Below are 27,085 nucleotides of genomic sequence, written 5' to 3'. Positions count from 1 at the left end.
TTATCCATCTGGTTCAGTTCCAAGCTGGGAGAAAGAAGCTGGAAACAACATAGAGGCTGATTGGAAAGTTGATTTATTGAACAGAACCAAAAAGACAGTGCACAGTTCTGGGTCAGCTGAACAAATGGCTCAATAAGTGGATGGATCTTTATATATTTGTGTGACTTCGAAGTTTTAACTGTTCTGGGGTAGTGCAATGAAGGGGCTTGTATTCTGAAAGGGTGTTGGGCAATTCCTATTGTGGCTAATGGTTTTCATTCTGTGTCAGATCTTGGGTGAGGAGCTGCTTTCTAATCCTATGATTCTGCCTTTGTTAGCTGTGCTGCAAGCAGTTTCAAAATATCCTGTCTTGAATGGTTTTCTGCCTGGAGTATTTGCTTTGCTTATGAAGAGAGCAGAGGTGGTATTCAGCAGGTTCTGACCAGTCGTGGAGAACCAGTAGTGGAAATTTTGAGTAGTTTGGAGAACCGGTAAATGCCACCTCTGACAGGCCCCATCCCCATCTATTCTCTGCCTCCTGAGTCCCAGCTGATGAGGAGGAAATGGGGATTTTGCAGTAACCTTCCCTGCTAGGCCCACCAAGCCATGCCACGCCCATCGAGCAGGTAGTAAACATTTTTGAATCCCACCAGTGGAATAGAGTTGTCTTGATACTTGCCTTCCTCTTTCAATAAGCTCTTTATCTCTTAAGTGCTGGCATCTGCTGTAGGCTATTAAGAAAGACTTAGGGACTGCTTTCTGTCTTTAAGAGTATGTTTCTCCATTTCTCCTTTAGAGAAATATAACATTCTGCCTTTTTAATATTTTCCAAAATATTTCATTTTTCCGGTGTGTGTGTCTTCCCATAGTATTTGAAAAATAGTTCCACCTTTGTAGGAGCCCCTCAAATACCAGAACAGTGCTCTTATGTCCCCCCCCCCAATCCTTCTTTTCATGAGATACATACCCAATTCCTGCAACCGTTTTTCCTATGTTTTAGCCTCCAGCCCCCTAATCATTTTTGTTCCTTCTCTGCACTTTTTCCAGGGTCTTTACATCATTTTTGTATTGTGGTGACCAGAACTGGATGCAGTACTCCAAGTGTGGTCTTGCTAAGGCTTTGTAAATCAGTATTAGAACTTCCCATGATCTTGATTCTATCCCTCTATAAATGCAGCCTAGGATTCCATTGGCTTTTTCGGCTGCTGCAGCATACTTTTGGCTCATATTTAAATGATTATGCACTGGGAGTCCAAGATTTCTCTCACATTTACTGGCATTAAGCTAGTCTATACCTATATAGTTGTTTTTCCTGACTAAGTGTAAAACGTTACTTTTATCTACGTTTTGAATTTCATTTTGTTAGATTGGGACCAGTGTTCAATCTGTGAAGATCTTTTTGGATCTTGAGCTTGTTTTCTGAAATGTTGGCTATTCCTGCCAGCTTAGTATCATCTGGAAATTTGATAAATTCCATTGAGGGCTAAACATTGAGTACGAATTGTCAGCCAGCTACATAATAATGCCAGCTACACATCCTTAGGAATCCACATTGAAATTTTCCTAACAGAGGGCCGTCTATCCTATGTCAATTAAATGTGACCGTTGAAACCTTTTTTTTTTCTAAAATTCATTTTGTATCTATCTTCCTATAACTTAAAGGCACTATTTTGTATCTTGCAGTCTGGGACAAGGGAGAGCAACCTTTATCCTTCTGTGAATATAAGATCCTCCTACTCTGTGGAACAATAAGTTACCTTTAGGTATTTTCAGAATAGTAGCATATCTCCAGGTAAATCAATTTAACAATTAATATTCCCAAATCATTTAATCCCCCTTTACAGGAATTCTTCCTAAAGTGTAAAGCCTTGAATTGGAGATACCCGAGATGGTTCTGATAACTGTTTTGCCCCATCTGGGCAGGCCAAACAAACCACAGGATGATTGAATCCTAAACAAACTAAAAACTGTCTTGAAAGATAATCTATGCATGCCTGTGGTAAAAGAGCAATGCAGTGCTTGCCTTTTACAGGTCTGACTGGTAAGAAACAAGGAAATGACTTCATGACCATTGACCTCTGTTGGAGTAAACGAAGGCATAGGGACTGTGGAAACAGTACACTAACGTACTGAATTACAAAATGTGCTCCCTTTGATTTGGAAACTACCTCTTTTGGTGCTTCATCTGCCTTTTTTTGTAGAAGCACCATTTTATTGACTCAGATGCAGTTTGAAAGCAACTTTTCCAAGAACTTTTTCACAGAGGCAGATATACCACTCTTCATCCACTTCATTGGAATTCTATTTCCTAAATGAAGACTTTTGCATTGTCTATTCAATTTTAATAAGTTATCCTCTAGTCCAAAGGTCCTTAACCTTTACTTTACCACTGACCCCCTTTAAATATCTTTTGAGGACCATGGCCAAGGACCCCCCCCCCCAAGATTTAACTCAAGATATAAATCATAACATTTCTTCAAGCTTTGGTGGACCACAGATTGAGAAAAACTGCTTCTACCCTATTAAGACCAATCTGAGTTTTTGCTTTATGTGGCTGTTTTACTCAGATTACATAACCAGCCAATTTTATAAGTAATTTCCCACTTCTTCACCCAAGCCCTTTAATAAAAATGTTTCAAGTATAGGACTCAGGACTGGATATTGTGGCACGCCATTTAATATTCCATGTAATAATCCAAGTGAGTATTTTTTCAATTTGATTGTCTGATGTGCACACAACAGAAATGCCGCTCAGCCCATATATTTTGATAATCAGGTTTATTAGCTTGCTAATCAGAATGTCATGGCTACAGTATTTCCGCAATCGATTAAGGAAGTTACTTTGTTTTAAATTTAACAACTGCAGTGATTCACTTAACAAATGTGGCAGGAAAAGTCGTAAAATGAGGTAAAACTCACTTAACAAATGTCTCACTTAGCAACATAAACATCGATTGTGGTCTTAAGTTGAGGACTACCTGCAGTGTTTGTGGGGGTGCTCACATATGGGGGAATCACATGTGTGTGTTTATGATCTCCCATGAGCTGTTTGTTTTTGCCCTGCTTACTATTTAAGAAAAGTTTGGATTTAGAAAAACAGTGGATCTTAGCACGTATATTGCACTTCTCCAGGTTGTCAGGTGCAATTCAAGTTTTTTTTAAAAATAACTTTGAATGTGATAAATTAAGTATATTTTGTGCCTTTCACAAAAGACATTTTAAAGAATACAATTTGGCAAATCTCATTTCAGCCCACAGGAATCATGTGAGATATCAAGGAAATTGGCAGGGTTTTTTTTTTCTTTAAATATTCCATATTCTGATTAAAAAGCTCTAAGTAGCATGGCCAAAGATAAATGTAGAACAAGGAAAGGCAAAGACCCGCAGCGGTGTACAAATGTACGAGCAAGCCTGTTATGAGTCCGGAATGAAGCTGCGTCGACCCGGAAAGCCACAGCCAATGCGTGCAGGCTTGTGTCTCAATTTAAGCGAGGCACGTGGCGGCCTGGTGTTTTCCTGGCTGGCGGCCGTCCTTCAGGTGTTGTTCCCCCAGAGGCTTCTGCTCTCCGCCCATCGCCTCGCTCGGGAACTGCAGCGCGCTCCTTCCCAGCCTCCCGAAGGCTCCTCCCGCCCGGTGACTCCGCTGCCGCCGCCGCCGCTGCTTTCACTTTTCCCAGGTGCAAAAGTTTTTAAGTCGGACGAGGCGGCGGCAGCGCGGTGCGGTAGAGAGCGAGCCGCTGGCGGCATGGCGGGGGAGAGGTTCGTCCGCTTCTTCCGAAATAGCCTGGTCCGGAGGACGTCTAGGAGAGGTGAGCCTAAGGGGCAGGACCGGCCAAGCTCTCTCTTCCTCCCACTTGTCCGTCAGTCTGGCGCCAGCCCAGCCGTCGGTCTCCTTCTCTTCCTCCCTTCGGTCTCCTCGCCCCTGCTCCCCCTGCTCTGTTAGAGTTCAAACTCTTCGGGGGAGAGCAGCGTGCGCGCCGATCCTGTTAGTGAATTCGCGCCGTGGGGTGAGCCGTCCCCGCAGAAGTTCTTTTTTTTGGAGTGGGGAGCGACGGAAACGGCCATGCCAAGTTTGTGTTGGGTCTGCCCTTATTCTCTGCCCCCTCACCCCCCCCCCCGACGGCTGGTCAGACACTGAGCGGTGTCCTCCCCCCCCCCGCCCCCAAATGCTTCCGATAAATTCACGGTAGGAAAGTCCCTTGTGTACTTCATATGACGAAATCGGAAGGAAACGTTTGGAATAACCGGGAAAACTGGAAGGAGGAATTTTGGGAATAAGCCTGAATGAATGAAAGTGAACGGGCAGCAAATAAACTGTGAAGCTGCCAGGTTGGGTTTTTATACCTGATCGTAAAAGTCTCTGTGATAATTGTTTGGATGGACTTTTAAGGTACAGCATGTTGTTGTTTTTTGCAGCTAGAGATTCGAGCTGATTTTGAGTTTTCAGAAAATAAGAGACAGGATGCAGAAACGAAGGTTATTTTGTGCAGCTTAGTTTCCGCTTCACCAAACTTTAGCTACTCGTTTTTTTGACAGAATGTGATCAAGTTGGAGGGAAAATAGCAATGAGATCTAAGAGACCTTAACAAATAAATTGATTATAGCTTTTTTTTTTCACCATATACTTTTGGGTGAAGTATTGATGGTAATTCTAATTACTTGTTTGGTTAAAGCAAGGTTATTCTATTTTATTATAGAATTATAAAGTGTAAAAGGTCTTGGCCTCTTATCTGTGCTATAATGTATACCTGGCCTTTAAGAATACCTCTGATCTGGCAACTGCCGGGTTTTTCCATGCTGAATGGCCATTCAACAAAGTTACTTGCTGAGAAACTCAAGTTCCCATTATTGAAAAGGATTAAGAATAAGTGTATGACAGTGCGTATTGGGGAGCACAAATGGATTCATTCAAGGCTGGGATTATTTTATGTCAAGTATGAAGTAAACTCAGATATATAACAACTTCGTATCAGGAACCAGGAAGTGCACATGTGGGGCAGGTTAACAACTCACCTTTATGTTCTGTTCACAAAGTAAATGTTTCTTGTCTACCACACAATGACTGGATTAATGCAACACTGCAAATTGAATGCAATTTACGTAACAGCCAAAGTCAAACACAGATTATAGTTCTGTGTACAGATAATCTTTGGTTTATTACCACAGTTGGGACTGGAATTTCCATCAAGTGATATGGCCCTAAAGCAAGATGTCCTGCATTGCTTAATGACTGCAGTCCCTGCAGTCTCAATTGCCATCAAGTTAAGCAGGAAGTGGAGGTAATCCCAGCTAAGGAGCATGGGGTTGCCGCCTTGGGAGGGACAGCGCAGGTTATGCACAAGTTGAAGGAGGAGTGGTGTGGTGGTGCGGCCTGAGCTCAGGAAGGCTGGGGAAAGAATACACTGCAACTCAAGCACTTCTTGATGCTTTGTGGATCTGGGACTGCAAAATGCCCCTGAGCTGTGATGTATCAGAAAGCTCCTCTGCACGGTGCTGTTGGGCTGGACTCGGAATGAGGATGGGTTTCGTATGGCACAAAGAGGTTTCTTGGTGTGGTGTAGCTCTGAGGCTACAAAAAACCTCAGTGGCATGATGCACCAGGAAGCCCTTTTGTGCTGGGTGAAGCCTAGCCTTACCTTGGCCCGGCCAGAGTAGCCTCTGCTGCCCTGAACTCCAAGGCCCCAGCTGATCTTCACCTTCTTGCTCCACTGTTGATGAGGGGTGCCCAGCTTGGCTTTTTGTGAGGCAGCTGCTGGCCAGGTGAGGCTTTCTTCCCTTCAGTGGTTTTCTCCCAAGACCTGGGGGAGTCTGCCTCACGTTGCCAACAGCTGCCTCAGGAAGAGCCAGGCCATGTATTCCTCGTCAGCAGGAAGGAGTAAGAAATTGGCAAAGGTCAGCTGGGCAGTGGAGCGCAGGTTAGCAAGGGGCCAAAAGGGCATAGATGAGGGGGAGATAAATGAGTGGAGTGAAACCCCCCCTCTGTTATAAATTTGGATGGGGTGCCAAACCCCCAAATTTTGATCACTTGATACAGGGGTGCTGCCACAGCCATAACTGCAGGTATGGGTCATAAGTACCTTAGTTCAGAACTTTCATAACTTCAAATCTTCAGGAAATGAATGGTGCTAAATCAAGGCTACCTGTAAAGCATTTACCCCTTTCGGTTTTTCTGAATTGGAATGAATTTAGAACCTCTTAATGTTTTCAGAGTTTATGTGAGGCTATTGATAAGTAAAAGGTGTGTCTCAGAAATAGGGTAAGTAACAACAGAATTGGTGGGGAAAAAATGTGGTGGATGAAAAATACCCTCTTTTATGCTAGTTACTAGAAGCAGAAGATAAGAGGGTCTTCTGCTCTCTGGTCTTTTTTGCTGCAGAGTGATCACTCCAGGGCAGGGGTTTCCAACCTTGGCAACTCTCTCTCCCCCTCCTCCCCTTTTTCCAGTTATTCAAAGCATGATAAGCAGAAAAGGAAGGGGGAGACAGACACAGCATTTTGGAATGAGTAAGCTGATGTAATGTTGTTTAGAAGAGGCTTCATGTTGTCATCAGAGAATTCCCCAATAGCAGTAATTATTCTAAATAGTCCTTAAAAAGATCCTGTTTATTAAAAGTGCTGGTAGTAGTATTTCTGAAAAGCAACTGAATCTCCCCCTTTTTTTGTTGGGAAGCATTTCATATGAACGATGTCCGTAGCATGAAGCTGACAGTGAAGTAGTTGGTTTGATCAAGGTCTCTGGATTTCAATCTGCCCACATTCATGCTGTTATGAAGAACAACTGCTTACGTTGATACATGAGGATAGAATCTTTTTGTAATTTGCTTTCTGTAAGAATCCTGGATGGGCATCAAAGGATTTCTTCAGATTGTCAATTGTTACAGAAATAGTTGCTATTTGCTATTAGAGTCAGAGAACTAAAATACAGCATTTTACTAAGCAATCTGATGGGTATGTGTATATGGTTAGGGTGTTATTTAGTTTGTCAGCTGGAGCATAGTTGGAAACATAAATACAAATGCAACCTTTAAAATGGGTGGTGCAGTTAACCAGAGGCAATAGTTTCTTGGAAGTCATTAGTCCACAGGAGGCTGTTGTCCTCATTAGGAAGAGGTGACTCTGGCATTTCATCTGATGGATGAGATAGCACTTCAAAACTGCTCAGAGGATTCCAAGTCTTCAGTGGAAACCTTTGAAGTGAAGAGCCCATTAATCTCTGGGTGTGTGTGTGTGCATATGTGTTTTGCAGCTTTTGCTGATTTGCCAAATTCCAGGGCTGGTTCTACATCTTGTTTTTTTCCTATAGTGCAGAAGGAGGAAACATTAACAAAAATGTATAAAAAAGAGCCTACAGGTGTTTTAGTCCAGAAATCTCTTGGACATAGGCTTCTGCTCTCTGATACCATGGAATGAACAGCCAGGGGGATGTGAGCATTAGCACTAAAGTAACCATCAACACCCCCCTCCCCAATTTTCTCCCATTCTTCCCCAGCTAGTCATGGTAAGAAAAAGGTTGGATGTAGATCTTGGGGCAGTGGCAATTCTCTTCTTCTTTATCTTTAACTAAAAAAGAATGTTGCCCAATAGTGACAAAGAAGACAGTATTCATATTTGGTGGCACTTTTTCAGATTTCAGTTGTGCAATTTAAGAAGGAACTTTACAAGCCCTCTTCAGAACATTTTAGGTCTATTTTGTTGTGAAATAAGGTTATATCCTGATCTTGACAATAGGAATGTGATTCTTCAGATCACATTTTTTTCTGATTCCTCCTCTCCTGATTTTTAAGCTTATATTTAAAAGTAATAGAGGTTTCAACTAAATCATACAGTACATTAGAAAATCTCCATCCTTTTGAGATCTTACCTACAATAATTTTATATTTATACATACCTCTTTTTTTGGAATATACTTTTTCTAAATAAGTTTTACATGCTATTAGAATTTTTCTAGGTTAAAGACACAGCTATATCTTAAAAAGGTGTAATAATTTGGGAAGTATAAACATTTTTAGAGGTGCAGTTCTCCAAAATGGGTTTTATAAGTACTTTACTAAGCTTGACTTTAATTTTATGAACTACCAATTATAATTTAGCATACCATTGGAAATATATCTTGGAAGTAGCATATTTTATGTCTATACTACAAATCATAAAGCAATAGTTTTTTAAATCCTATCTTGAATGCAGTTTTGACGAACAGAGCTTTAGTCTTTTAAAAATTCATTGTAAATTCTGCTCCTTCCTTCCTCTTATTTCCTCACTAACCAAAAGGAAATATTTAGTTGATTTCGATAGTATCAATCAATGTGGGCAAATCTATGGGGCTATGCTGTCAATATTTAAATTATTCTAAAGTTCTAATTGGAGGGTTTTCACTGACATTACATAGAATAGAGGAACAAGTGGGCAACTATATTTTGTTCAACTATATTCGGTTCAAATAATTGAGTCTTACAACCACATTTGATTCAAATACAGTTTTCAGATAATATTTATATGTTTAATTTATATTTTTCTAATGTCTTGAGCAAAATAGCCATTACAGTGTTGTGTGAAATAAAACATGCTCTTAAAAGCTATAATATAATTGGTTGGTCTGTGCTGAGCATGCCCAATAACCACAGTCAAAGTAGTTAATTAAGGGTGGCTTATAGCCTTAGCATGTTTTTCATATGCAGCTGATGTACAAGATGTCAAGGGTATTGGGTGCTGACTTGATTACATGGCAGCTTGGAAATGTGTTCTTTCTTCTCCCAGATTTGTTTCTGCATTGGTAATGATGTTCCACACTTCTTTATCTATAGAATCAGCTGCCTAAAGCAAACACAGAAGGGATTTTCCTCTACAGCCTTGTATATTTAAAACTTGACCCCCCCCCCCTTTTCAGGCAGTTGAATCCACTTATTGGCAAAAGTTACATTGCCACATGCAGCCTCATGCAGTCATTATCTGTAATTTATTATTTGACTAATGCAGAAGAAGCTCTTTGCATTTATATATACATATTATTTATTTTTTTGTTTATCTCCCACACAAAACGACTCTTGTTCTGCTCTTTCTTTTCTTCCTTTCTGATCCATAGATAAAGATTTATAATGATTTTCTGATTCTTACTAGACAGTGGTAGGCAAATGCAATTAAACACAGTTGAAAGCAACTTTAATGAAAAATTGCCACCATAGAAATAACAGCATCCATTCCAGGAAACCCTGAAGGAAGCAAGATATGTTTATGTAGGATCTACCTGCCAAGTGGATGCCAGTGAAGGCATTTAAGAGACCAGGTGTCAGCGTAGAGGTGAACGTAGAATACTCTCGATTCAGAGCAGGTTATTTTGAAGGCAGGAACCCTAAGACAAAAATTGTGAGCAGATGGTTCAGATCATCAAAGCTTTCTTGGGGACATTTTATATAAAGACTGAGGATGTGTGCAGCAACAGGTAATAAGGATGGGAGGTGAGGCTACTGTTAATGTGCCTGATAGCTATAAAGGTTTGCTAGCTATGCATTACTAATAAGAAGCTAGGGCAAATGTTTATGCACTTGCATGTGTCTATAGGCAGCAGATAGGTTCTAAAATGGTGAGGAATGGTTTCAGTTTGCTACCTTTAGAAGCATTTATTTCAAGGCAGATAATTCTCTTTCCTTGACATGGAATGTCCGTCTGATCTTTCTACATTTTACATTTCTCAAATTATAAGTGATAGCGTTGCTGTTGTTTTGCATTACAGGTGACTCCCAGGATGTAAATCCTACAGAAAGCAAATCTGGTGCTGATGTAAGGCTGAAACAAAGAAGCAGTTTTTCTCATTCAGTTGGACACCCATTTTTTGAATATCTGGTTGTGGTCTCACTTAAAAGGGACACAAAGGGAAATTATGAGCCCAAGATTACCTATCAATTTCCAAAGGTAAGGTATTGAACATAATGATTCCATCATGTGTAGAAATTAGAACGTTGTGGAGAAAGGGGCCTTTCAAATATTTCTCAGAGATAAATATGTGGCAAAACCTGCAGCAACAGCCATGGCTGTCTGTGCCCCAATTTCATTTCACCCAGTGTTCTCTTTCCACTTTTTAACATCTACGTGAAGGTTCTCTGTGAGATTATCCCTCGTCATGAGATAAGCTTTCATGAATGTGTGGATGATACTCAGTGGTACATCTCAGTAAGTGATGCTGTCCAGTGTTTTGTGGTGCTTTGGAGTTTATCAATAAGTTGAAGGAATGAAATGGCTGAAGAGATGCCTAGAGCACTGCTGAAGGACAACACGGAATAAATCCACATTAGTACCTGCTATTAAGGCCTTTAAGGGACACTGTGGCTCAGTAGCTAAGACATTGAGCTTGTCAATCAGAAAGGTTGGCAATTCAAATCCCTAGCGCCGCGTAATGGACTGAGCTTGTACCAATTTCTACCAACTTGGCAGTTCGAAAGCACATAAAAAAATGCAAGAAGAAAAATAGGGACCACCTTTGGTGGGAAGGTAACAGTGTTCCATGTGCCTTTGGAATTTAGTCATGCTGGCCACATGACCACGGAGACATATTTGGACAGCGCTGGCTCTTTGGCTTTGAAAAGGGGATGAGCACCGCCCCCTAGAGTCGGGAACGACTAGCACATCTGTGTGGGGGGAATCTTTACCTTATTAAAGCCTATCTCAAGGCATTAAGGGAGAGTGGTTGATTGATGTCAGAGCTTCTAGATAGATAAAATTAAGAAACCTTTTGCAGGACAACTTTTAGCCAACATAGATATAAAGAAGGCACCAATATTGGAATGGCCAAACAGTTTGTATTATTCGAGAGTACATGAAATGTATCTGTCCTCTAATAAAAAAAATGTATGGATGTCTGCTAAAGCTTAGGTTGTGTTGGTCTAATTGCGTGTTTCCCAAAGTAATCCTCTCCTGTGTCCTTTATTTTCTATTTTTCATCATCTGGGCCTCATCATCTTTTCTTTTGCTTTGTGGCTTTGCTTCATATGGGTCCCTTTCATAGTGCAGCAACTTCATTTTATTTGACTATATATTTTCATCACTCAGCCTATGTAGCAAAAGGAAACATATGATTACTTCTTAAGAATAACGTAAAAATCTATCTTGCCTTGGTGCAACTGGCTGCAAAATGACGCAAGCCACCAAAACCACCAGATGTGAATACAAGATGCTTAAGATGCAATCTGTTGTTCCACTTCTCTTTCTTTCCTGAGCAGGTGCTCTTAAATGTCTTACTACGGGTATGACCTTGCTCCTAAGATGTTCTTTGGAGGCATCAAATACAGCATCTGTTGCTTAGATTAATAATCAACTTAGAAGCCTTTCCCTATTATTGAGCTGAAATGCAACTCATCCACCTTTCACCCCGAGAAAGTATAACACAATGACATTTAGTTTTTCCATTGCTGAACCTGCCCTTCTTCTTTTGTTTCTTTTCACATTGCTGCCAGTCATCTGATTTATTTTCAAAGGAAGGAGTGACAAAGTCTAGTGGATTTTATATATCTTAAAGCTGTCCTTGGACAAAGTTGGAGTATTAAGGAAAATAAACTAATACCGATTTACAACTATGTCAATCAAGGGCTGAGATAAAACACAATAATGGCAATATTAAGGGGGCCCTGAAAAAGATATTGCTAGATATCTTTGTGCTGTGGTTAGCTGCAAATGGGGAAATCCCTAGATCTGTTTAGATTTTGTTGAGGAGAAGGTTTCTTTAAATGAAGTTCTGCTTCAGGATTGGGTGCACATAGAAGGAAAGGTATGTAGGAGCATGTCTAAATTTCTGCAAGTCATTTACTGTTTTTTTTTCCTTTAGTAAAAACCCTGCTTAGTGGTGAGTAAAAACCAGATTGTATGTATATGGGGTCTAGGAAACTGTATACTGAATCACACTGTCAGAATAGTAATGTTTATTCTGAATAGAAGCAGCTTTCAGATCTTTTGCTTAGAGAGGGCTGTAAAGCGGTATATAAGTCTAAGTACTATTGCTTTTGGTATTTTCTGATTATCTTCTGTGTCAGAAGCCCACAGCATTGGGATTACATGTAGCCTCCAGAAAGTCACTTGGAAGTGACCTTCATGAGCTTCCAAACACTAAAATCAGATTGTAATTTTTAACATGACAGAAGGAAAAAATTATTAAATATACATCTGGGAAATATCACAGTGTAATTAATTAATGTTTGATATTTACTTGGAAATGCCAGAGTGTGAATTGGATTCCCCCCCAACAAAACATCTACTTTACCACTGAGTAAAGACGTGGCACGACAAAACCGCGCTACGCAAAATAGCGGAGATTAAATCACGTCGCTAAAGCCGCGACGTCATCACTGCCGCGACAACAGCGCGGCGACAGAAGAGCGTTCTACATGCTTCGTTGTTTGCTTCCAAAGGTAGCCCTCCTCCTCCAGCTGACAGCGGCAGCGGGCACGGGGCAAAGTGGACGGGAAGGGTCCAGCACAGCCGCGGGGGGCAGCAGGAAGCCTGCGGGGGGGATGAGTGGGGCCGCCGACGCCGGTGGCGGAGGAGGACGCAGCAGCGGCGGCGGCTGAGGCTCTCCCAGGGCCGGCGAAGCGGGCTTGCGCAGCGGAGGCAGGCCGCCCTTTTCTTCCTCAACAACATCTCCTTGGACGGGCAGCGGCCGCTGCCGGGCAAGCCCGCTTCGCCGGCCTCGGGAGAGCCTCAGCCGCCGCCGCTGCCACATCCTCCTCCACCGCCGGTGTCGCCGGCCCCGCTCGGGCTTCCTGCTGCCACCCGCGGCTGAGCTGGACCCTTCCTGCGGGCTGCTGCTGCTGGGCAGCCCGCTTTGCCCCGTGCCCGCTGCCGCTGTCAGCTGGAGGAGGAGGGCTACCTTTGGAGGCAAAGAACGAAGCATGTAGAACGCCCTTCTGTCGCCGCGCTGTTGTCGCGGCGGTAGGGTCGTTTTTTTCTTAGCGCTTCAGATGCCGTGGATTTGCCTCCGCGTTTATGTCGGCGCGGATAAGGGCATCGCAGTTTTGTGGTGGAACCGAGTAAAGAGTCTAAAAATATAATACCAGTTTTTGTTTCTTCTTAGAGACAATCATATTTTTAAAGACAGACTAATATTTATTATATGGAGATTAAAAATATGTTTTTGTTGAACCATGAATTTAGAAAAGAAATTATAAAAAATATTTGCCTACATATTGCTAATAATAATTATTGAATGTCAATTGAGAATGTAAAAAGTGATTTATGAATATTATCTTATAATTTTACATTATCTGTTTAAAAGAACTGAAAGTTTTGTTTCTGACATTAGTCCTGACAAAAGTGGATGACCTTGAGCCTTATTTCAAGTCTCCAAAAATAGTTATACATTAGTATACATACCATACACAATTAAATACGAGTCTGTAAGCGGACTCATGTTAGCGGACACTTCTTTACTTGTGGTTTTTCACTTTTGCATCTCTAACAAACCCAGACATTGGTTTTTTTTTAAATTAAGTCATAAGGAAAGTACTAGTCTAGTGTAATGGTTAAGGCGTGGAACCAGAAGACTGTGAATTCTAATTCTGCTTTAGGTGCAAAGCCAGTTGGGTCACCTTTGGTCAGTCACTTCCTCTCAGCCCTAGAAAGCAGGCAATGGCAAACCATTTCCAAAATCTTGCCAAAACTACAGGGACTTGTCCAGGCACTTTCAGGAGTCAACACTGAGTCGAAAGTATCAATGCAAAAAAGTTTCCCTTACAACTTTATTCTATCTACTTTCTGCTTTGTGTTTCAGCGTGAGAATCTACTGAGAGGGCAGCGTGAAGAAGAGGAAAGGTTGCTTCAGGCCATTCCCTTGTTCTGCTTCCCAAATGGTAATGAATGGGCACCCCTCATGGAGTATAAGAGGTAACTGTCCTGGGATAGTATACAACAAGGTTGTAGAACTGTCTTACAAGAGACCAAGTATACCTAATGTTGAGTGCCATCAAAACAAAATAAAAACAACGGTAACATTTTCCTCATTTCTATATATCAATCAGTTCAGAATGATTGCACGCAGACTGCACTGCGTGGAATAAATATATGATACTTGAGTAAACAAATCAGAGGTGGTATTCAGCCGGTTGTCTCTGGTTCCACCCCCCCCCCCCGCCCCAACATAATGTGTGACCTTTTGCATATGTGCAGAAGGTGGTAAGCACGCGCAGAAGGTGGCGTGGGGACTCACATTTGCGAACCGGTAGGGAAGGTAAGTGAATCCCACCACTGAAACAAATGGTTCTTGTTTAAATCAGTATGTACTTTGGATCTCTTCCCTCCCTTTTTTATGAAGAATTATTATTCTTGCGTTTCCAGTACAGCTTGTTTGAGAAAATCTATTTGATAAGTTATTCAGCAAGCAAATTCGGCAACTTTCCCACTTTTGTTTTTGAAGATCTTCAACAAATGCTAATTTGGTGGCTTCCTGTATGTAGCAAATAGAGTGTTCTGAATCCCCGAGTACAAATGGCACTTTGGAGGAGAGAAAGGTTGCAATCTTATGTTCAGGAGCAGCACTTTAGATGATCTGCAACCCTCCCAAAGATGCCAACTGAGGAGGAAATAGGCTGCTTTAATGGAATTTTATTTGAAGTAGGCATATTTCTATTGTTGTGTTTCAAGGGAGCGTTTTAAAATAAATAGTTTGGTGATTAGATGGGTTTTGGTGCTGTTTTGTAAATAGATGGTTTATCATGCTTTTTCGTACACTGCTCTGGGCATCACAAAGGGAATTAGAATTGGTAATTATAATAAGTTAATGTTCCTAGAGATTTCTTTTTCTGAGGTTTAACTATACATGGTTAGGCAATCTCCTGACTTTGTGGATAGGGTTAAAAATCCTAACAATCAATCAGAATGGAGTTCTTGGGAAATTTTGGTATAGTAGTCCCAATAGAGGGACGCAGTGGCTCAGTGGCTAAGATGCTGAGCTTATTGATCAGAAAGTTTGGCAGTTCGGGGGTTGGAATCCCTAGCGCTGCATAACGGAGTGAGTTCCTGTTACTTGTCCCAGATTGTGCCAACTTAACAGTTCAAAAGCACATAAAAATGCACCTAGAAAAATAGGGATCACCTTTGGTGGAAAGGTAATAGCGTTCCATGCTCCTTTGGCAGTTAGTCATGCCAACCACATAACCATGGAGACGTCTTTGTACAGCGCTGGCTCTTCGGCTTTGAAACGGACATGAGCACTGCTCTTAGACCCAGGAACGACTATCACATCTCTGCGAGGGGAACCTTTACCTTAGTCCCAATAGATTTTATACCTATTTTGCTGCTGACATTCTATCCTGGTACCTAGCAGTTATGATACCCTAAATGGGGAACAACAGGCTTCAACTGAACCCTGGCAAGGCTGAGTGGCTCTAGGTTTTGCTTTTGCTCCGGTTTAGGGGTCATCTTTGGTATAGGATGGTACTGCTCCAAACAGACCTGGTGTGCAGAATGGACAGCCTTCTGGAGTCATGACTCCTGCTCAAAAAACAATTGTCAGTTGTGACTAGGAAGGCCTTTGCACAACTTTGTATTTTTACCAGTTGTGCCTATTCCTGGGTCAGGAAGCTCTCCTCACCGTCATCTTGGTCATCTCCCAGATAGCCTATTTCCATGATGGTGAACCTATGGCATGCGTGCCGCAAATGGTACGCAGAGCCATCTCTCTGGACATGCAAGCCGTCGCCTGTTGCTCTTCTGGATTCTGGCACACTGGCCAGCTGGTCTTCACACACAGGGGAGCGTTGGAAACCAGAAGAGCAGCTGCCCAATGTGCATGCACACTCTGGGCGGCTTACACTTCCAGTTTTCATTTTGCGCATGTGCACTGCCTACGTGGTCTTCCAGTTTAGTAAAATGGCTATATCACCTATCATGATAGTTCTATGTGCTACTCTGTCATTGGTAACTTTGGTGTTTTTAATTTAGATTTCCCCCCCAATTTTTAGTTTTCATTGTACACTGCTCAGAGTCATGTTCTGTGAGACAGGGAGCTATATAAACATGATAAACAAACAAATAAAACTAGTAACATTTTATGTCTTTTATTCTTTGCAGTGAAACTTTTTCTTTTGTCCTTACCAATATTGATGGGAGTAGAAAAATCGGCTACTGCAGGAGACTGTTGGTGAGTATTTCCTCTTTTAATTTTATTGTTTTGGAAAACAATATTTGGCTTGCTAAGAGTTTTACTTGGCTGAGGTATTGAGGCAATACAATTGAGGCAATACATTCCATGCAGTCATACCTTTCCATATAATAAATAAGTCTTTAAAATGCCAGAAAAATAAATGTTTCATCATGATTAAAAAATATTATTGTCTATTTGAATCATCCTGCTAGTGCCTGGTTTTTGATAAATTAGAAAACTTTAATATAGATAATACTTGACTTATGACTAGTTGTTTAGTGACCATTCAAAATTACAGCAGACCCCCCCCCCCACCCTCAAAGCTACTTACAACCTGATCCTGAAAGATGCAGGTGCTTCAGAGCCTCCTGCCTATCTCCCCTCCATCCCCCTGCTGGGTCCCCAAATACCTTAGGTCTGTTTCCTACCCCACACTTCCTCACCCTGCATCGCACACTTACCTTTCAAAGATTTCTGGAGCTCCAGGCTTGAGTTAGGGAAGGAGGGCAGCGTCCCATTGTTGGGCCCTGTGGTGCGATCCTGGAAGCAGCCACCATTTTTTCAGTGACTGCATTGAATTGTGGCCACTTGTAAAATTGTGACTAATCCAGAATCATACCACATGGCCCAGAGTAGTTTGCTTCGCTTTCCTAACTCAAGTTCCACAACCTTCCATAATCCACAGGTATGGGATTTCTAGTCCAACAATCTGAAAAATACCACATTTCACATTTAAAGCTTGAGCAGGCTATTCTTTGGAAGAATATTTGGCTTCCGACCATTCCTGTATCCTCAGAAGCCACATTATATCATAGTTGTTATTGAGCAAATGGATAAAATACAGAATTGGAAAAAGGATGTTTGTACTGAATTAGTTTAATTATGACAGTGGTGTCCACATTTTGTTAGTTTCCGGCCTCTGGAGGCTTCAGGGAGGCATGCTAGGCCCAAAACGGGGCATGGGGGTTTGCATGCACGGGGGGGGGGGAGCGCAGGGGGGGGGTTGCGTGCCTATGTGCAGGGGGGCAGTCTGAGACAGTTGCTTGCGTATGTGCAGGGGAAGCACGCGGGGGGAATTGCATTATGGGTGTGGGCACCCACACACACCTGAGAAAAAAAAGGTTAGTCATCTTTGGGCTAGAGTATTATAGGAGTGAAGTGACTTTTTTTTGTAAATACATGTTTTTCTGTAATGCTATGCAGATAAGATAAGAGAAAAGATAAAGAGAGAGAAAGTGAAGGAAGAATAGGGACAAAATATGTTTTGGAAGTTGGAAAAAATTGAAGTGTTTTATTATATTCTTCTAAGCTTCTCCCCAGCCTAATTTATATATTCACTGTGATAATGTCATATTTTAATTAAGGGGAAGAAAGAAACAATAGTAGTTACTACTGATCTTTATAAGAGTAATGCTTTTCCCTGAAGTAGATAATTTGGTAGCTATTTTGAATAATTGTAAAAACTTGCGGATGTGGACTGGTGTGGACATCCTAGGGATAAAGAGGTGCTTGATGTGACCAGGATTGATGATCTGCTTGGTTGCAATTGGGCCATCATGGAACCAACCCCTTCACCTGGTTGCTGGGCGCAGCACTTGTGAGCCAGTGCTGTTTTAGCTCTGCAGGAGACCATTATGGCTTCCATGATCAGTTTTAGGCTATATTTTGAAATGCAGAACAATATATTTATCCATGACATATAGCAAAAACTTTTTCTCAGACCTTCCATAATATTTATACTGTACAGTAGGTAAATGTTGGCAACTTTCCACCACCAGATGGCAACAAAGAAATGCAACTAAATCTTTGCTGCCATCTAGTGGTCAATCAGTTGCTTGGTTGGTAGATTGATTACCAACAATCAACAATTTTAAGAAACTCCCAAAGGTGCTTTTTCAAAAGGCAGCTGGACTTCCTTTTTTTTTTTTTTTTTTTTTGCTTTAAAACGTTTCACTTCTCATCCAAGCAAAGCTTTGTTTTGTTTCAAGCAAAACAAAGAAAGCCCAGTTGCCTTTTGAAAAAAAGCACCTTTGGAATAACCATGACCTGGATGACTGAGAATATCCGTAGAACTTTTTTGCTGCCATTTAGTGACCGTTAAGTCAATAATTGGAAGTCCTTTGTGTGGGGGCATAATTATTGGATGCAGTGCCCAAATCCTGGCCTTCTAAGAACCATTGACACATTCTGCATGGCAGCTAGAGAAAATTTTTCCTACATTTGGTGATGTTGAAAAATCTTGTAGTGTCATGTGATTCAGCTGTATGGCTATTTCAGATGTGTGGTAAAGGTGCATTATGGAAGCAGCAACATTTGCGTATTATGTCCCTCCAGGCTCCTAGTCAGGAGGAAAGAATAGCAAAAGTGGCTGTATGGGAAAGACACTAGAATGTAACAAATTTTTGCGGGAGGCTGAACACTGAATTGATATGCAGAGTTAGGGACAAGTAGTAGCATCTGAGTAGCATAGTCTATCCACTGCAGGATGAAGCAGGTTCCACATGCTTCAAACCAATATGGTATGGAGCTTTCTTTTGCCAATTGGGCCAGTAATACTGTGTTTCCCTGAAAATAAGACAGAGTCTTATTTTCTTTTGACCCCTGAAATAAGTGCTTGGCCTTATTTTCGGGGAGGTCTTATTATTTTTGAGGTGCAGGAGACGGTGAGTGGGGTCACCTCATGGCTGCTGCTGTGTTGCAATATTTTTTGGGAGGGCTTATTTTAGCACATGCGCTCAAAAGCCTGATTGGGCTAATTATCCGGGGAGGTCTTATTTTTGGGAAAACAGGGTGCTTGCTGACATTGTAGTTCTATCTTGCTTTAGGTCTCTTTTGGGATTACTTTTTATCAAGTAGAATCCATTCTATGACTGCCTTGGCCCACCTGCCATAAGTTGTTCTTCCTACGTGACCAGACCATTTCCATTTCAATTCTTTTACTCTCTTGATGCTATCATATACATTCGTTTGCATTGAGTTACATGGTTCCATTTGCAGATGGACTCTAGGACTCTTGATTTACACACACACACACACACACACACACACACACACACACACACGTATTCCAAGTTTATCCTTTTCCCTTTTTTTGGTACCTGCCTGACACATAACAATACGTTTTTATATTGAGATCTGTGAGGTAGATTTTAGAACATTTTACAACTACCACATTTTAGAAACTGAAGCCAGTTGTGGCTTCCTTTTTAATAAGTGGGTGGGTTAACAGGTAGTCTGAAATGAAACAAAACATATGTCCTATGACTCACAGAGTTCACTGAGAAAAGCCGAAGTAAAACAGGTGGCAGCTGAGTGCACATTTCCCTCTTCTCATCCTGTCAGTAGCTCGCTCCACCCTGCTTTCACCAGCTTAGTTTCTCCTGTTATTTCTTATTTTTCGCATCAGTCCCTCACAATCTTTAAGTGCTTTTGTCATAAAGAAGAGCTGTTTGCTCACATTTCTTTTATTGCTTCTTGGAGTTTGCTTAATCTTTAGATATTTACAAAAAACAAACTTTGAAATTATTTCTATATTTTAGAGATGTAATTAGAAAAAAAAAGTTAAGGCAAGCTTGCAGTGCATTACTTTGGAGATTCTTCCCAAACTCTTCTAAAAAGCTCCCTCTGGCTCAGATGATTAGGAAGGAAGAGGAAGGGGGAGCTTAGAATGGAGAAGTCAGCAACATTCTGAGCAGCTGCCCAGCATTCTGTCCCGTAGGACACAGCTGTCTCTTGGGCTGGAAATGGTAAAAGGATAAATCTCAGAAGCTCCAGCTTGCACAATGAATAAATTTAAAAGAAATAGTTATTTTGTATGTTCTTAGGCAATAGTTCACCAAATGAATGGGATATCATGATATAAACATAAATAAGAAAAACTAGCTGATAAACCGGCATTGCCTGGGTATTTATTTAAGGGGGAAAATGTCCGGACCAAACATAATTTCTAATGTTGGATTCTCCCCCCTTACCAGAGGGAACCCCCTTGTGGAGTACTGTGAAGCCATTACCACAGCAACTCCACTGCGCTGTACAGTAGAAGCTATTTTACGGCAGTACAGTAGAAGTCATTTTAAGGCACAACAGGCTGCATCTTAACAGAACACACACACCGAAGGTTTTCAGGGGTGTCTTACCTCCACAAGATTTTTTTCCAGAGAGTAACTAATCTGTGTACCAAGTTTGGTTGAAATTGCTCGAGGCGTTCCAGAGTTATGCTGGAACACACACACAAACACACACATACATAGCAATTTTTAGGTTGCAAAGTATCTTCCAATTAATGTATTGTATAAAATAATGATTAACAGTTTCAGCCATAGAATAAACTTCTGTTAATGAGTAAGCTGCCATGACTCAGGGCCTTATCTACATAATAAATTAGGGGTCTGCACGCACACACGCACGCATGCACACCCACACACCCACCCCACACTCACACACTCTTATATGTATAAGGTTAGAGCCGTGGACAGTGGCTGGGTCAGTACCAACAAGTGGAACCTTACTCTCTCTGTCCTGCAATTATGTGGGGCACAATATCCAAAAAGGATTAAAGTGTTTGCACACTTGAAGGGCTGTGTAATAATTAACAGAAGCTGCTTCCGCACCAAGGTGAACATTTTTAAAGCTTTGACCTTAAACTGGGGAAAAGGTCTCACAATCCTTTAGCTCCATTTCAATTGTAGGGGTTTAGCAGAAAGGCATCAAGAAAAAAATTGGGACAAGCTAAGCATGACCATTCATCTATTTTGGATCCATTTAGGTTGAACAGGCATTCATGTAAGTGAACAGGGTGCAGCTTTAAGATCTCCTTCCCACACCCAATCTTCCCTGCTTTTCTTTTGAAAATGCAGAGAGCTATACCGTTCAAGTTGTTCAGGTTTGAGCTGTATTTAGTAAAAAAAAAAACTCTAGTTAGTTGAACCGGCTTGTGAAAAGTAAACGTTTTTTGTTTTGTTCACTGTAGGTAAATTGGGCTCCTTCCTTCTTTAAAATCCAATTTGCACATTCTCTGGAAAAAAGAAAATCATCCAGGAATGTCTCTTTCTTATGTTCTATATTTAATGAGAGATTAAGAAAGTGAGTGAGTCAGAGCACTTCAATAACCACTGTGCTGATCTGGAGCTTGGTTTATTTGTTTTTCATATTGAATGAAGTGTATGTTTATGAAAATCTGACTCATGTAGTAAAGGACAGATGTAATCCTGACTCTGCAATGGCCATATTATAAACTAGCTTATTTATATGGCCCCTCTGAAATCAAGAAAACAAGTTTCAGATGTTTAAACTTGCCTGTGATTTGTGCCAGCAGTTCTCAAACTTCTATATTATGCAACCTCTCAGTCATCTTTAAAAGCATTGGAAGACCATCTTATAACCTTGATGTCAGTAACACAATGCCGCAGATTCCATAGCACAAATGACCTGTTTTGATAGCCCATGGAATCCCAAAATGGAATGGAATGCTTTTGAATGAGAAAGTCAGTCATATAAAATCTGGTAACATTACCATGTACTTGCCTGAAAGATTCCAAGATTTGAAGATAAAAAACCAAATTTTCCCAGATTTCCCAAGTTTTAACTATATACTTATGAACTTGCACTAGAAACTATCAACATTATTTTGGAATGCCACTGTTCCTTGGATCAAAAGTTGGGAAACTTAGTTAAGCAAATATATTTGCTATAATGGTTTTGTATATTTCCATAATATAGATGTGTAATTTAATAGTGACATTTAATTTGAATTTAAAAGGAAAATTTAATGGTGATTTTTTTTTCTCTACATAACACTGCTTTTCAGCCTTCTGGACGAGAAGCTCGTCTCCCTGAAGTTTATTGCATTGTAAGCTGTCTTGGTTGCTTTGGACTATTTTCAAAGGTATGTTTTCTAAGTAGTCTGTTGCCCGAAATACAAAAAAACATCAAACTCTTTGTTAGGTAGCACAGGCAAAAATAAATGTTCTGCTGTTCCTAATCTTGTTTCATCATAAGATTAGCTTTCTATATTTTTCTTCTGATCTTTCACAGAAAAAAAAGGAAAGAAAGTCAGGCCCCTCATCCCAGATATTTGGGAATTAGCTGTGGCTACTCATTGGGATATATTTTGTTCATTTAGAAAATTTTCACCATTATTAGAATGAAAAAGCAATATAGCATTTTGAATACAGAAAAAAGTAGCTCAGTTCAGATAATTCAGCTATTTCGAGTTACTTGGTGTACAAATGAATAATACAAGAAGCTTTGAGCTAAATTTAAAATGTCACTTCAGTCATAGTTTTCAAGACCAGATATAACTAAATTCACTATGCCTTCTCAATTCCTCTTGTGAAAGGAGAATGAAAATGACTAGATCCATGTAGGTTCTTCAAGCTTGGCTTAACCATTATCTATCACGGTTACTATTTCTTGACCTTTGGTTCCTATACCTTGGTTCTGAGGATGAAATTCATTTAAAGGAGACACATGATTCAGGAGGAGATGGTATCAGGACTTGTTCATTGCACATCATTACTTTGCTTAAAACTGCTGGTTTTGAATAATTTCAGGAGGAGGAAAGCCATGATCAAGAGTCGAGGTGGGAAGCTGCAAAATGATGGTTATCCTTTTTCTTCTTGTAGATTTTGGATGAAGTAGAGAAGAGGCGACAGATCTCTGCAGCAGTTGTCTACCCCTTCATGCAGGGCCTACGTGAATGTCCCTTCCCAGCACCAGGAAGAACTGTTACCATTAAAAGCTTCATTCCTGAATCTGGGACAGAGGTGTGTGCCTACTTGAAATACCTTTGGCTGATTCTAACATGACTTGTAATTAAACACTATAATTAAAATCATTCTGTTAAGCAAATGTATAAACCAATACCTTCCAACAGGGTTTTAAGAAAAACAATTGAACATCCATAGAATTAATAAGGTTCGTTTGATTGATAGCAAGGTATAATCTGTAAAAAGTTTGAGTTGAGAGGACTGACCTCCATTTGAGACAGTATCAATCAGTAATATCATACCTTCCATATGTTTGCTCATGCCCAATCCATAGTGAATTGTTTACAAATATCTAGGGCCATTTCTCTAATTATTCTTTTTGCCTGATTGCATTCCAAAAGGAGCAATTGTGCTCAGTGTCACCTAAATTGCCTTTTGTTCCAAGGATTGAAATTGGTCTTCCAGGACTATTGGAATCAGGAAAAAGTGGCATTTAAGTCAACAAGGGAGTATTAACAATGTTGTCCATGGCTGTAGGCCTCAGAAATCCATCATAGCAGAGATGTCCAAAATGTCTGTGCCTCTGCAGAGTTTATTTGGCTTTTATACAGTTTCAACAAGCAAAGCAAGAACATAGGTAGCAACAGCATCTTATTGGCTTATTCTCCTTGTCAATCTCTAAGACCATCCCAGCCAGGGTAGAATCTCACATAACTACCTGGTAGTATTTGGTTCTGCTAATTAGGTGAGCTTATAGATAGTTGAGGTAATAGGTCACTAAGGTGCATAACAGTTTGCTGCGCATGCCTGTACATAACCTTTGTATAACCTCTACACACGGCTCCACTTTCGGTTCTTCCTACTTCTATTTTAAGGGACACATTAAGTGTGCATCAGGGTACCCAGAAGAGTTTTTGCAAAAACTCTGTGTGGCTCAAAGTGATTTATAATGAATAATGAAAGACAATCCTGGTCAGTACCAGAAAGTTTGGGTCATAGGTTTTGCTACGTAGAATTTCAGAGCTGCTTGTGTGCAGTCCCTACCTTTTACCTGGATACATTTCTTTATGGCTCTTGCATTCTTTTGTGCTTGTAAAACAACATATGCATCTTTGAAGCAATTGTGGCCTGGAACAGTCCCCCTGAGTATTCAATCATTTCATTCTATTTCATTTTCATCCCCTTGATAAGTCATTTAAATCTGTTTGGTTTCCTGGCAAGAACAACCATTTGGTTTTCTGATCATTAATTACCAGCAGATGGTTTTACAGTAATGGGTAAAAGATCTAAATGCAGAGCTGCACCATCAGCATACAGAAGAACAGAATATCCATTCCTGTAAACTTGGGAGTGGAAACCTGAATTCGATAATCTACTTGCTAAGAAGTTTAAATAGAGATTAAATAGGGTGGGGACTAAATTTTATCTAATTCCCTTTCAGAGATTGGATTAGTCAAAATACTTAAAGGATTACTCCTAATTCTTTACCAAAACATGAAAAATGGCAGTTTCTCCTTCACTTGACATTTTCCTTCACCGTCTCAGACAGGAAGGAGTTGCCACTAGTGCTACTGTTTAACCTCAATGAGGTTGACAAATTAGGAAATGACCATTGAGGTTTTGAAACTGGTTTCATTGAAACAGAGAGTCAAGAAACTGCCACAGCATGAAAGATTTAGAAGTAGATATGAAAATATTTAATTAGTTGAGGATTGAGCAGATGAGAAGCTCCTTTTTATGGTTTGTTTCTACTCAAAAACCGCCCATTTTAAGCACAGCAAAAAAACAATGTGAAACTTAATATAACCTATAATCATCTCTATATTAGCGTGTTTTTGTTAACCAAGAGGAACTTCATGTAAAACTCATTCAGTCATCTAAGGAATGAAGGCTGTTAATAGTTGCTAAGAGAACAGTATAATAAAATGTGAATCAGTGATTCAGCATTCTCAGACAGACAGAAGCCCTTTTCACATAGAAGTTTCTCTAGGATCCACAGATGATGACAAGACATCAGAATGCAATAATAGGAAACCAAACTTATGTCCTAATTATATTTGGGTGGTATTTTGCCATATTCAGTTTGCAATTGTACATTAAGGATCGTTGTTTAAGAAATATCATGGTCTATGCTTGTCCTGATCTTCGAGTGATGCATTTGATAATTGGTGATTGGTAACTGCAGCCAAATCTTTAAAAAAATGGAATGTGTTTTACTGTCAAGTATGATTTCCAGACATAAGAGAGGTTCTTGTGTAATTCATAGTTCTTTAGGGAGAGATCCAGTTTTTATCCTCCTTGTCACAACAGCACAAGAATCCACCACAAAACACAGACTTTCCTTGCTCGGTTGCATTGTCTTCTGTGTGATTTGCTATACTGACTTCCTGTTTTGGTATTAGAGTTTTCTCTCTGTCAACTATCAGACAATGACGTTTTGGTATTTGGTTTCCTGGCTTGCTCAGTGCTTCATGCAACTGGAGGAGTTTGATGGGGTGTGCAGAACATATTCTTCAAAAGCATCTGTATCTTTCTATTCACCTTATATGGGCATAGAAAACGTCTTTGTACCAGCCTCATGTTGAACTGACTTTCTGGGAAAACAGATTATTTTAACCATTGTACTGCACCAACAAAATAGCAAAAGATATTTTCTAAAACTTCTCTTCCAATTTTTTTCAAATTAAACATATTCATCTCTCTCTCACTCTCTCCCTCCCTCCCTCCCCCTCCCCCCTCTCTATGTATATGTATGTATCAAAAATATTGAGAAGGAGAACTGTGTTTGTTTATGATATAGTAGTCAAAAATCAGAAGGATTTAGTATCTTTTCCAACTCAGAATGGTGTTAAATTGCATAATATTAGCTACAATTCTCTTCATCAACTCACTGAGGCACTTGATAAAGTGAGATGTAACTCTTGACATTTTATGAAAATATATGCTTTTTAGTAAAGTGTTAGTCTGAAAAGGTGCTATCAGGTGTTTCCAGACTTTTGTCACAATTAGAAAAACACTTGTTAATTTAAACAGTGGCTTATTTGAGCTAAGCAGAATAGACACATTTTATTTTAATATGGATTTAGATGAAAAAATATTTTAGCCTTACCAGAGTTCCCTCAAATTTATACATAATGTAGAATCAGACACACCACAGGCAAATATTGAAGCTGCACCTTGTTACATTTATCTCATTGCACTAAGCCATATTTTAACATTGCCTCCTATTTTAGGTACTAAGGGCATAATTACAGCTGTCATGACCATTTATTCAGAACTGGAAAAAAGATGTCTCTTAATCCCAGTGAAAATTATTATTTTTTAGACAAACGGTATTCAACTATGATTACTATGTTAACTTGATCCTGTTGTCATGTTTTTAGCAAATTGAGCTGACACGACCATTGGATTCTCACCTGGAGCATGTGGAATTTCAAGCCCTTTTAAAGTGCCTCAGTCCTGAGAAGATACTTCAGATATTTGCCTCTGTAGTTCTGGAGAGACGGATAGTCTTCCTGGCTGATGAGCTTAGGTAAATGCTAAGCCTAAGGGATCAATTTTGGGCTTGTCCCATTGAAATCAAAAAGTCAGTTATGCTTCAGCAGTCAGTGGAACTGGAGCATAGCATATACTCTGGATTGGGTTTCCATTTTATAACTTGTTATTATTTTGGTTTATTCATTTGTTAAATATTCACAAGGCAGATGGACAAATACATACAGGTTTCCTTTTTATACCCTGTTTCCCTGAAAATAAGCCCTCCCCTAAAATATTTGCACCCAGTCCCTGCCATTTCCTGGGGGGAGGGGGAAACATGCCCCCACCTGCCCCACGCACCCCACATGAACCTGCCATTCACGCGGAATGGCTGTTCCTGCAAACCATAGCTCCCACGCCCCTTCTCTTAGTGGCAGCCGCAAAAAGAGCAGCAGGCCCAGCGATGCTACGGCTGGCAAGAGTATGCCAGAAACAGAGACAGAACTTGCGCCCCTCTCAGCTAAGCTTTGAGCTACGGGCTGAGGTTAAGGGGCTCCTGCAACTCAAAAATAATAAGACCTCCCCAAAAATAAGGCCAAGTACTTATTTTGAGGGTCAAAAGAAAATAAGACCCTGCCTTATTTTCAGGGAAACACGGTATGTATAACATAAATATTTCGATTTGACCTGGTAGTTGGGACATTATATGGTTAAGTTAGACAGAATATTATTTATTAACATATTCTTTATTGGCCACATGTGATTGAGCACACAAGGAATTTGTCTCCAGTGCATAAGCTCT

At 40.4% G+C, this 27,085-nt stretch overlaps 1 protein-coding gene and 1 long non-coding RNA gene across 4 annotated transcripts in view; one reads left to right on the top strand and one right to left on the bottom strand.

Annotated features, from left to right (window-relative positions):
* The first annotated feature begins 2,903 nt into the window (after window positions 1-2,903).
* DENND2D (DENN domain containing 2D) overlaps window positions 2,904-27,085 on the top strand; it is a 39,330-nt gene continuing 15,148 nt past the window's right edge. Inside the window, exons 1-7 of the mRNA XM_032217985.1 lie at window positions 2,904-3,788; window positions 9,707-9,885; window positions 13,730-13,842; window positions 16,027-16,096; window positions 21,906-21,983; window positions 22,723-22,863; window positions 26,190-26,338. Coding sequence (XP_032073876.1) covers window positions 3,377-3,788; window positions 9,707-9,885; window positions 13,730-13,842; window positions 16,027-16,096; window positions 21,906-21,983; window positions 22,723-22,863; window positions 26,190-26,338 — 1,142 coding nt within the window. The 5' untranslated portion in view covers window positions 2,904-3,376. The remainder of the gene's footprint in view (window positions 3,789-9,706; window positions 9,886-13,729; window positions 13,843-16,026; window positions 16,097-21,905; window positions 21,984-22,722; window positions 22,864-26,189; window positions 26,339-27,085) is intronic.
* Window positions 6,859-20,273, bottom strand: LOC116509075. 3 transcript variants are annotated; one of them, XR_004255459.1, is made up of 4 exons: window positions 20,236-20,273; window positions 16,561-16,808; window positions 9,221-9,325; window positions 6,859-7,276 (listed from the first exon to the last, which is right to left on the bottom strand). It is a non-coding gene; the product is annotated as an uncharacterized LOC116509075 (long non-coding RNA). The 3 variants fall into 3 exon arrangements; XR_004255458.1 differs by lacking the exon at window positions 20,236-20,273 and having other exon boundaries at window positions 16,561-18,019; XR_004255460.1 differs by lacking the exons at window positions 6,859-7,276; window positions 20,236-20,273 and adding an exon at window positions 8,348-8,790 and having other exon boundaries at window positions 16,561-18,019.

Source organism: Thamnophis elegans, chromosome 5 (assembly GCF_009769535.1).
Source record: "Thamnophis elegans isolate rThaEle1 chromosome 5, rThaEle1.pri, whole genome shotgun sequence".
Classification (NCBI taxonomy): domain Eukaryota; kingdom Metazoa; phylum Chordata; class Lepidosauria; order Squamata; family Colubridae; genus Thamnophis; species Thamnophis elegans.
Note: the sequence above shows the minus strand (reverse complement) of the source record. Positions and strands in the feature narration are given on the sequence as shown.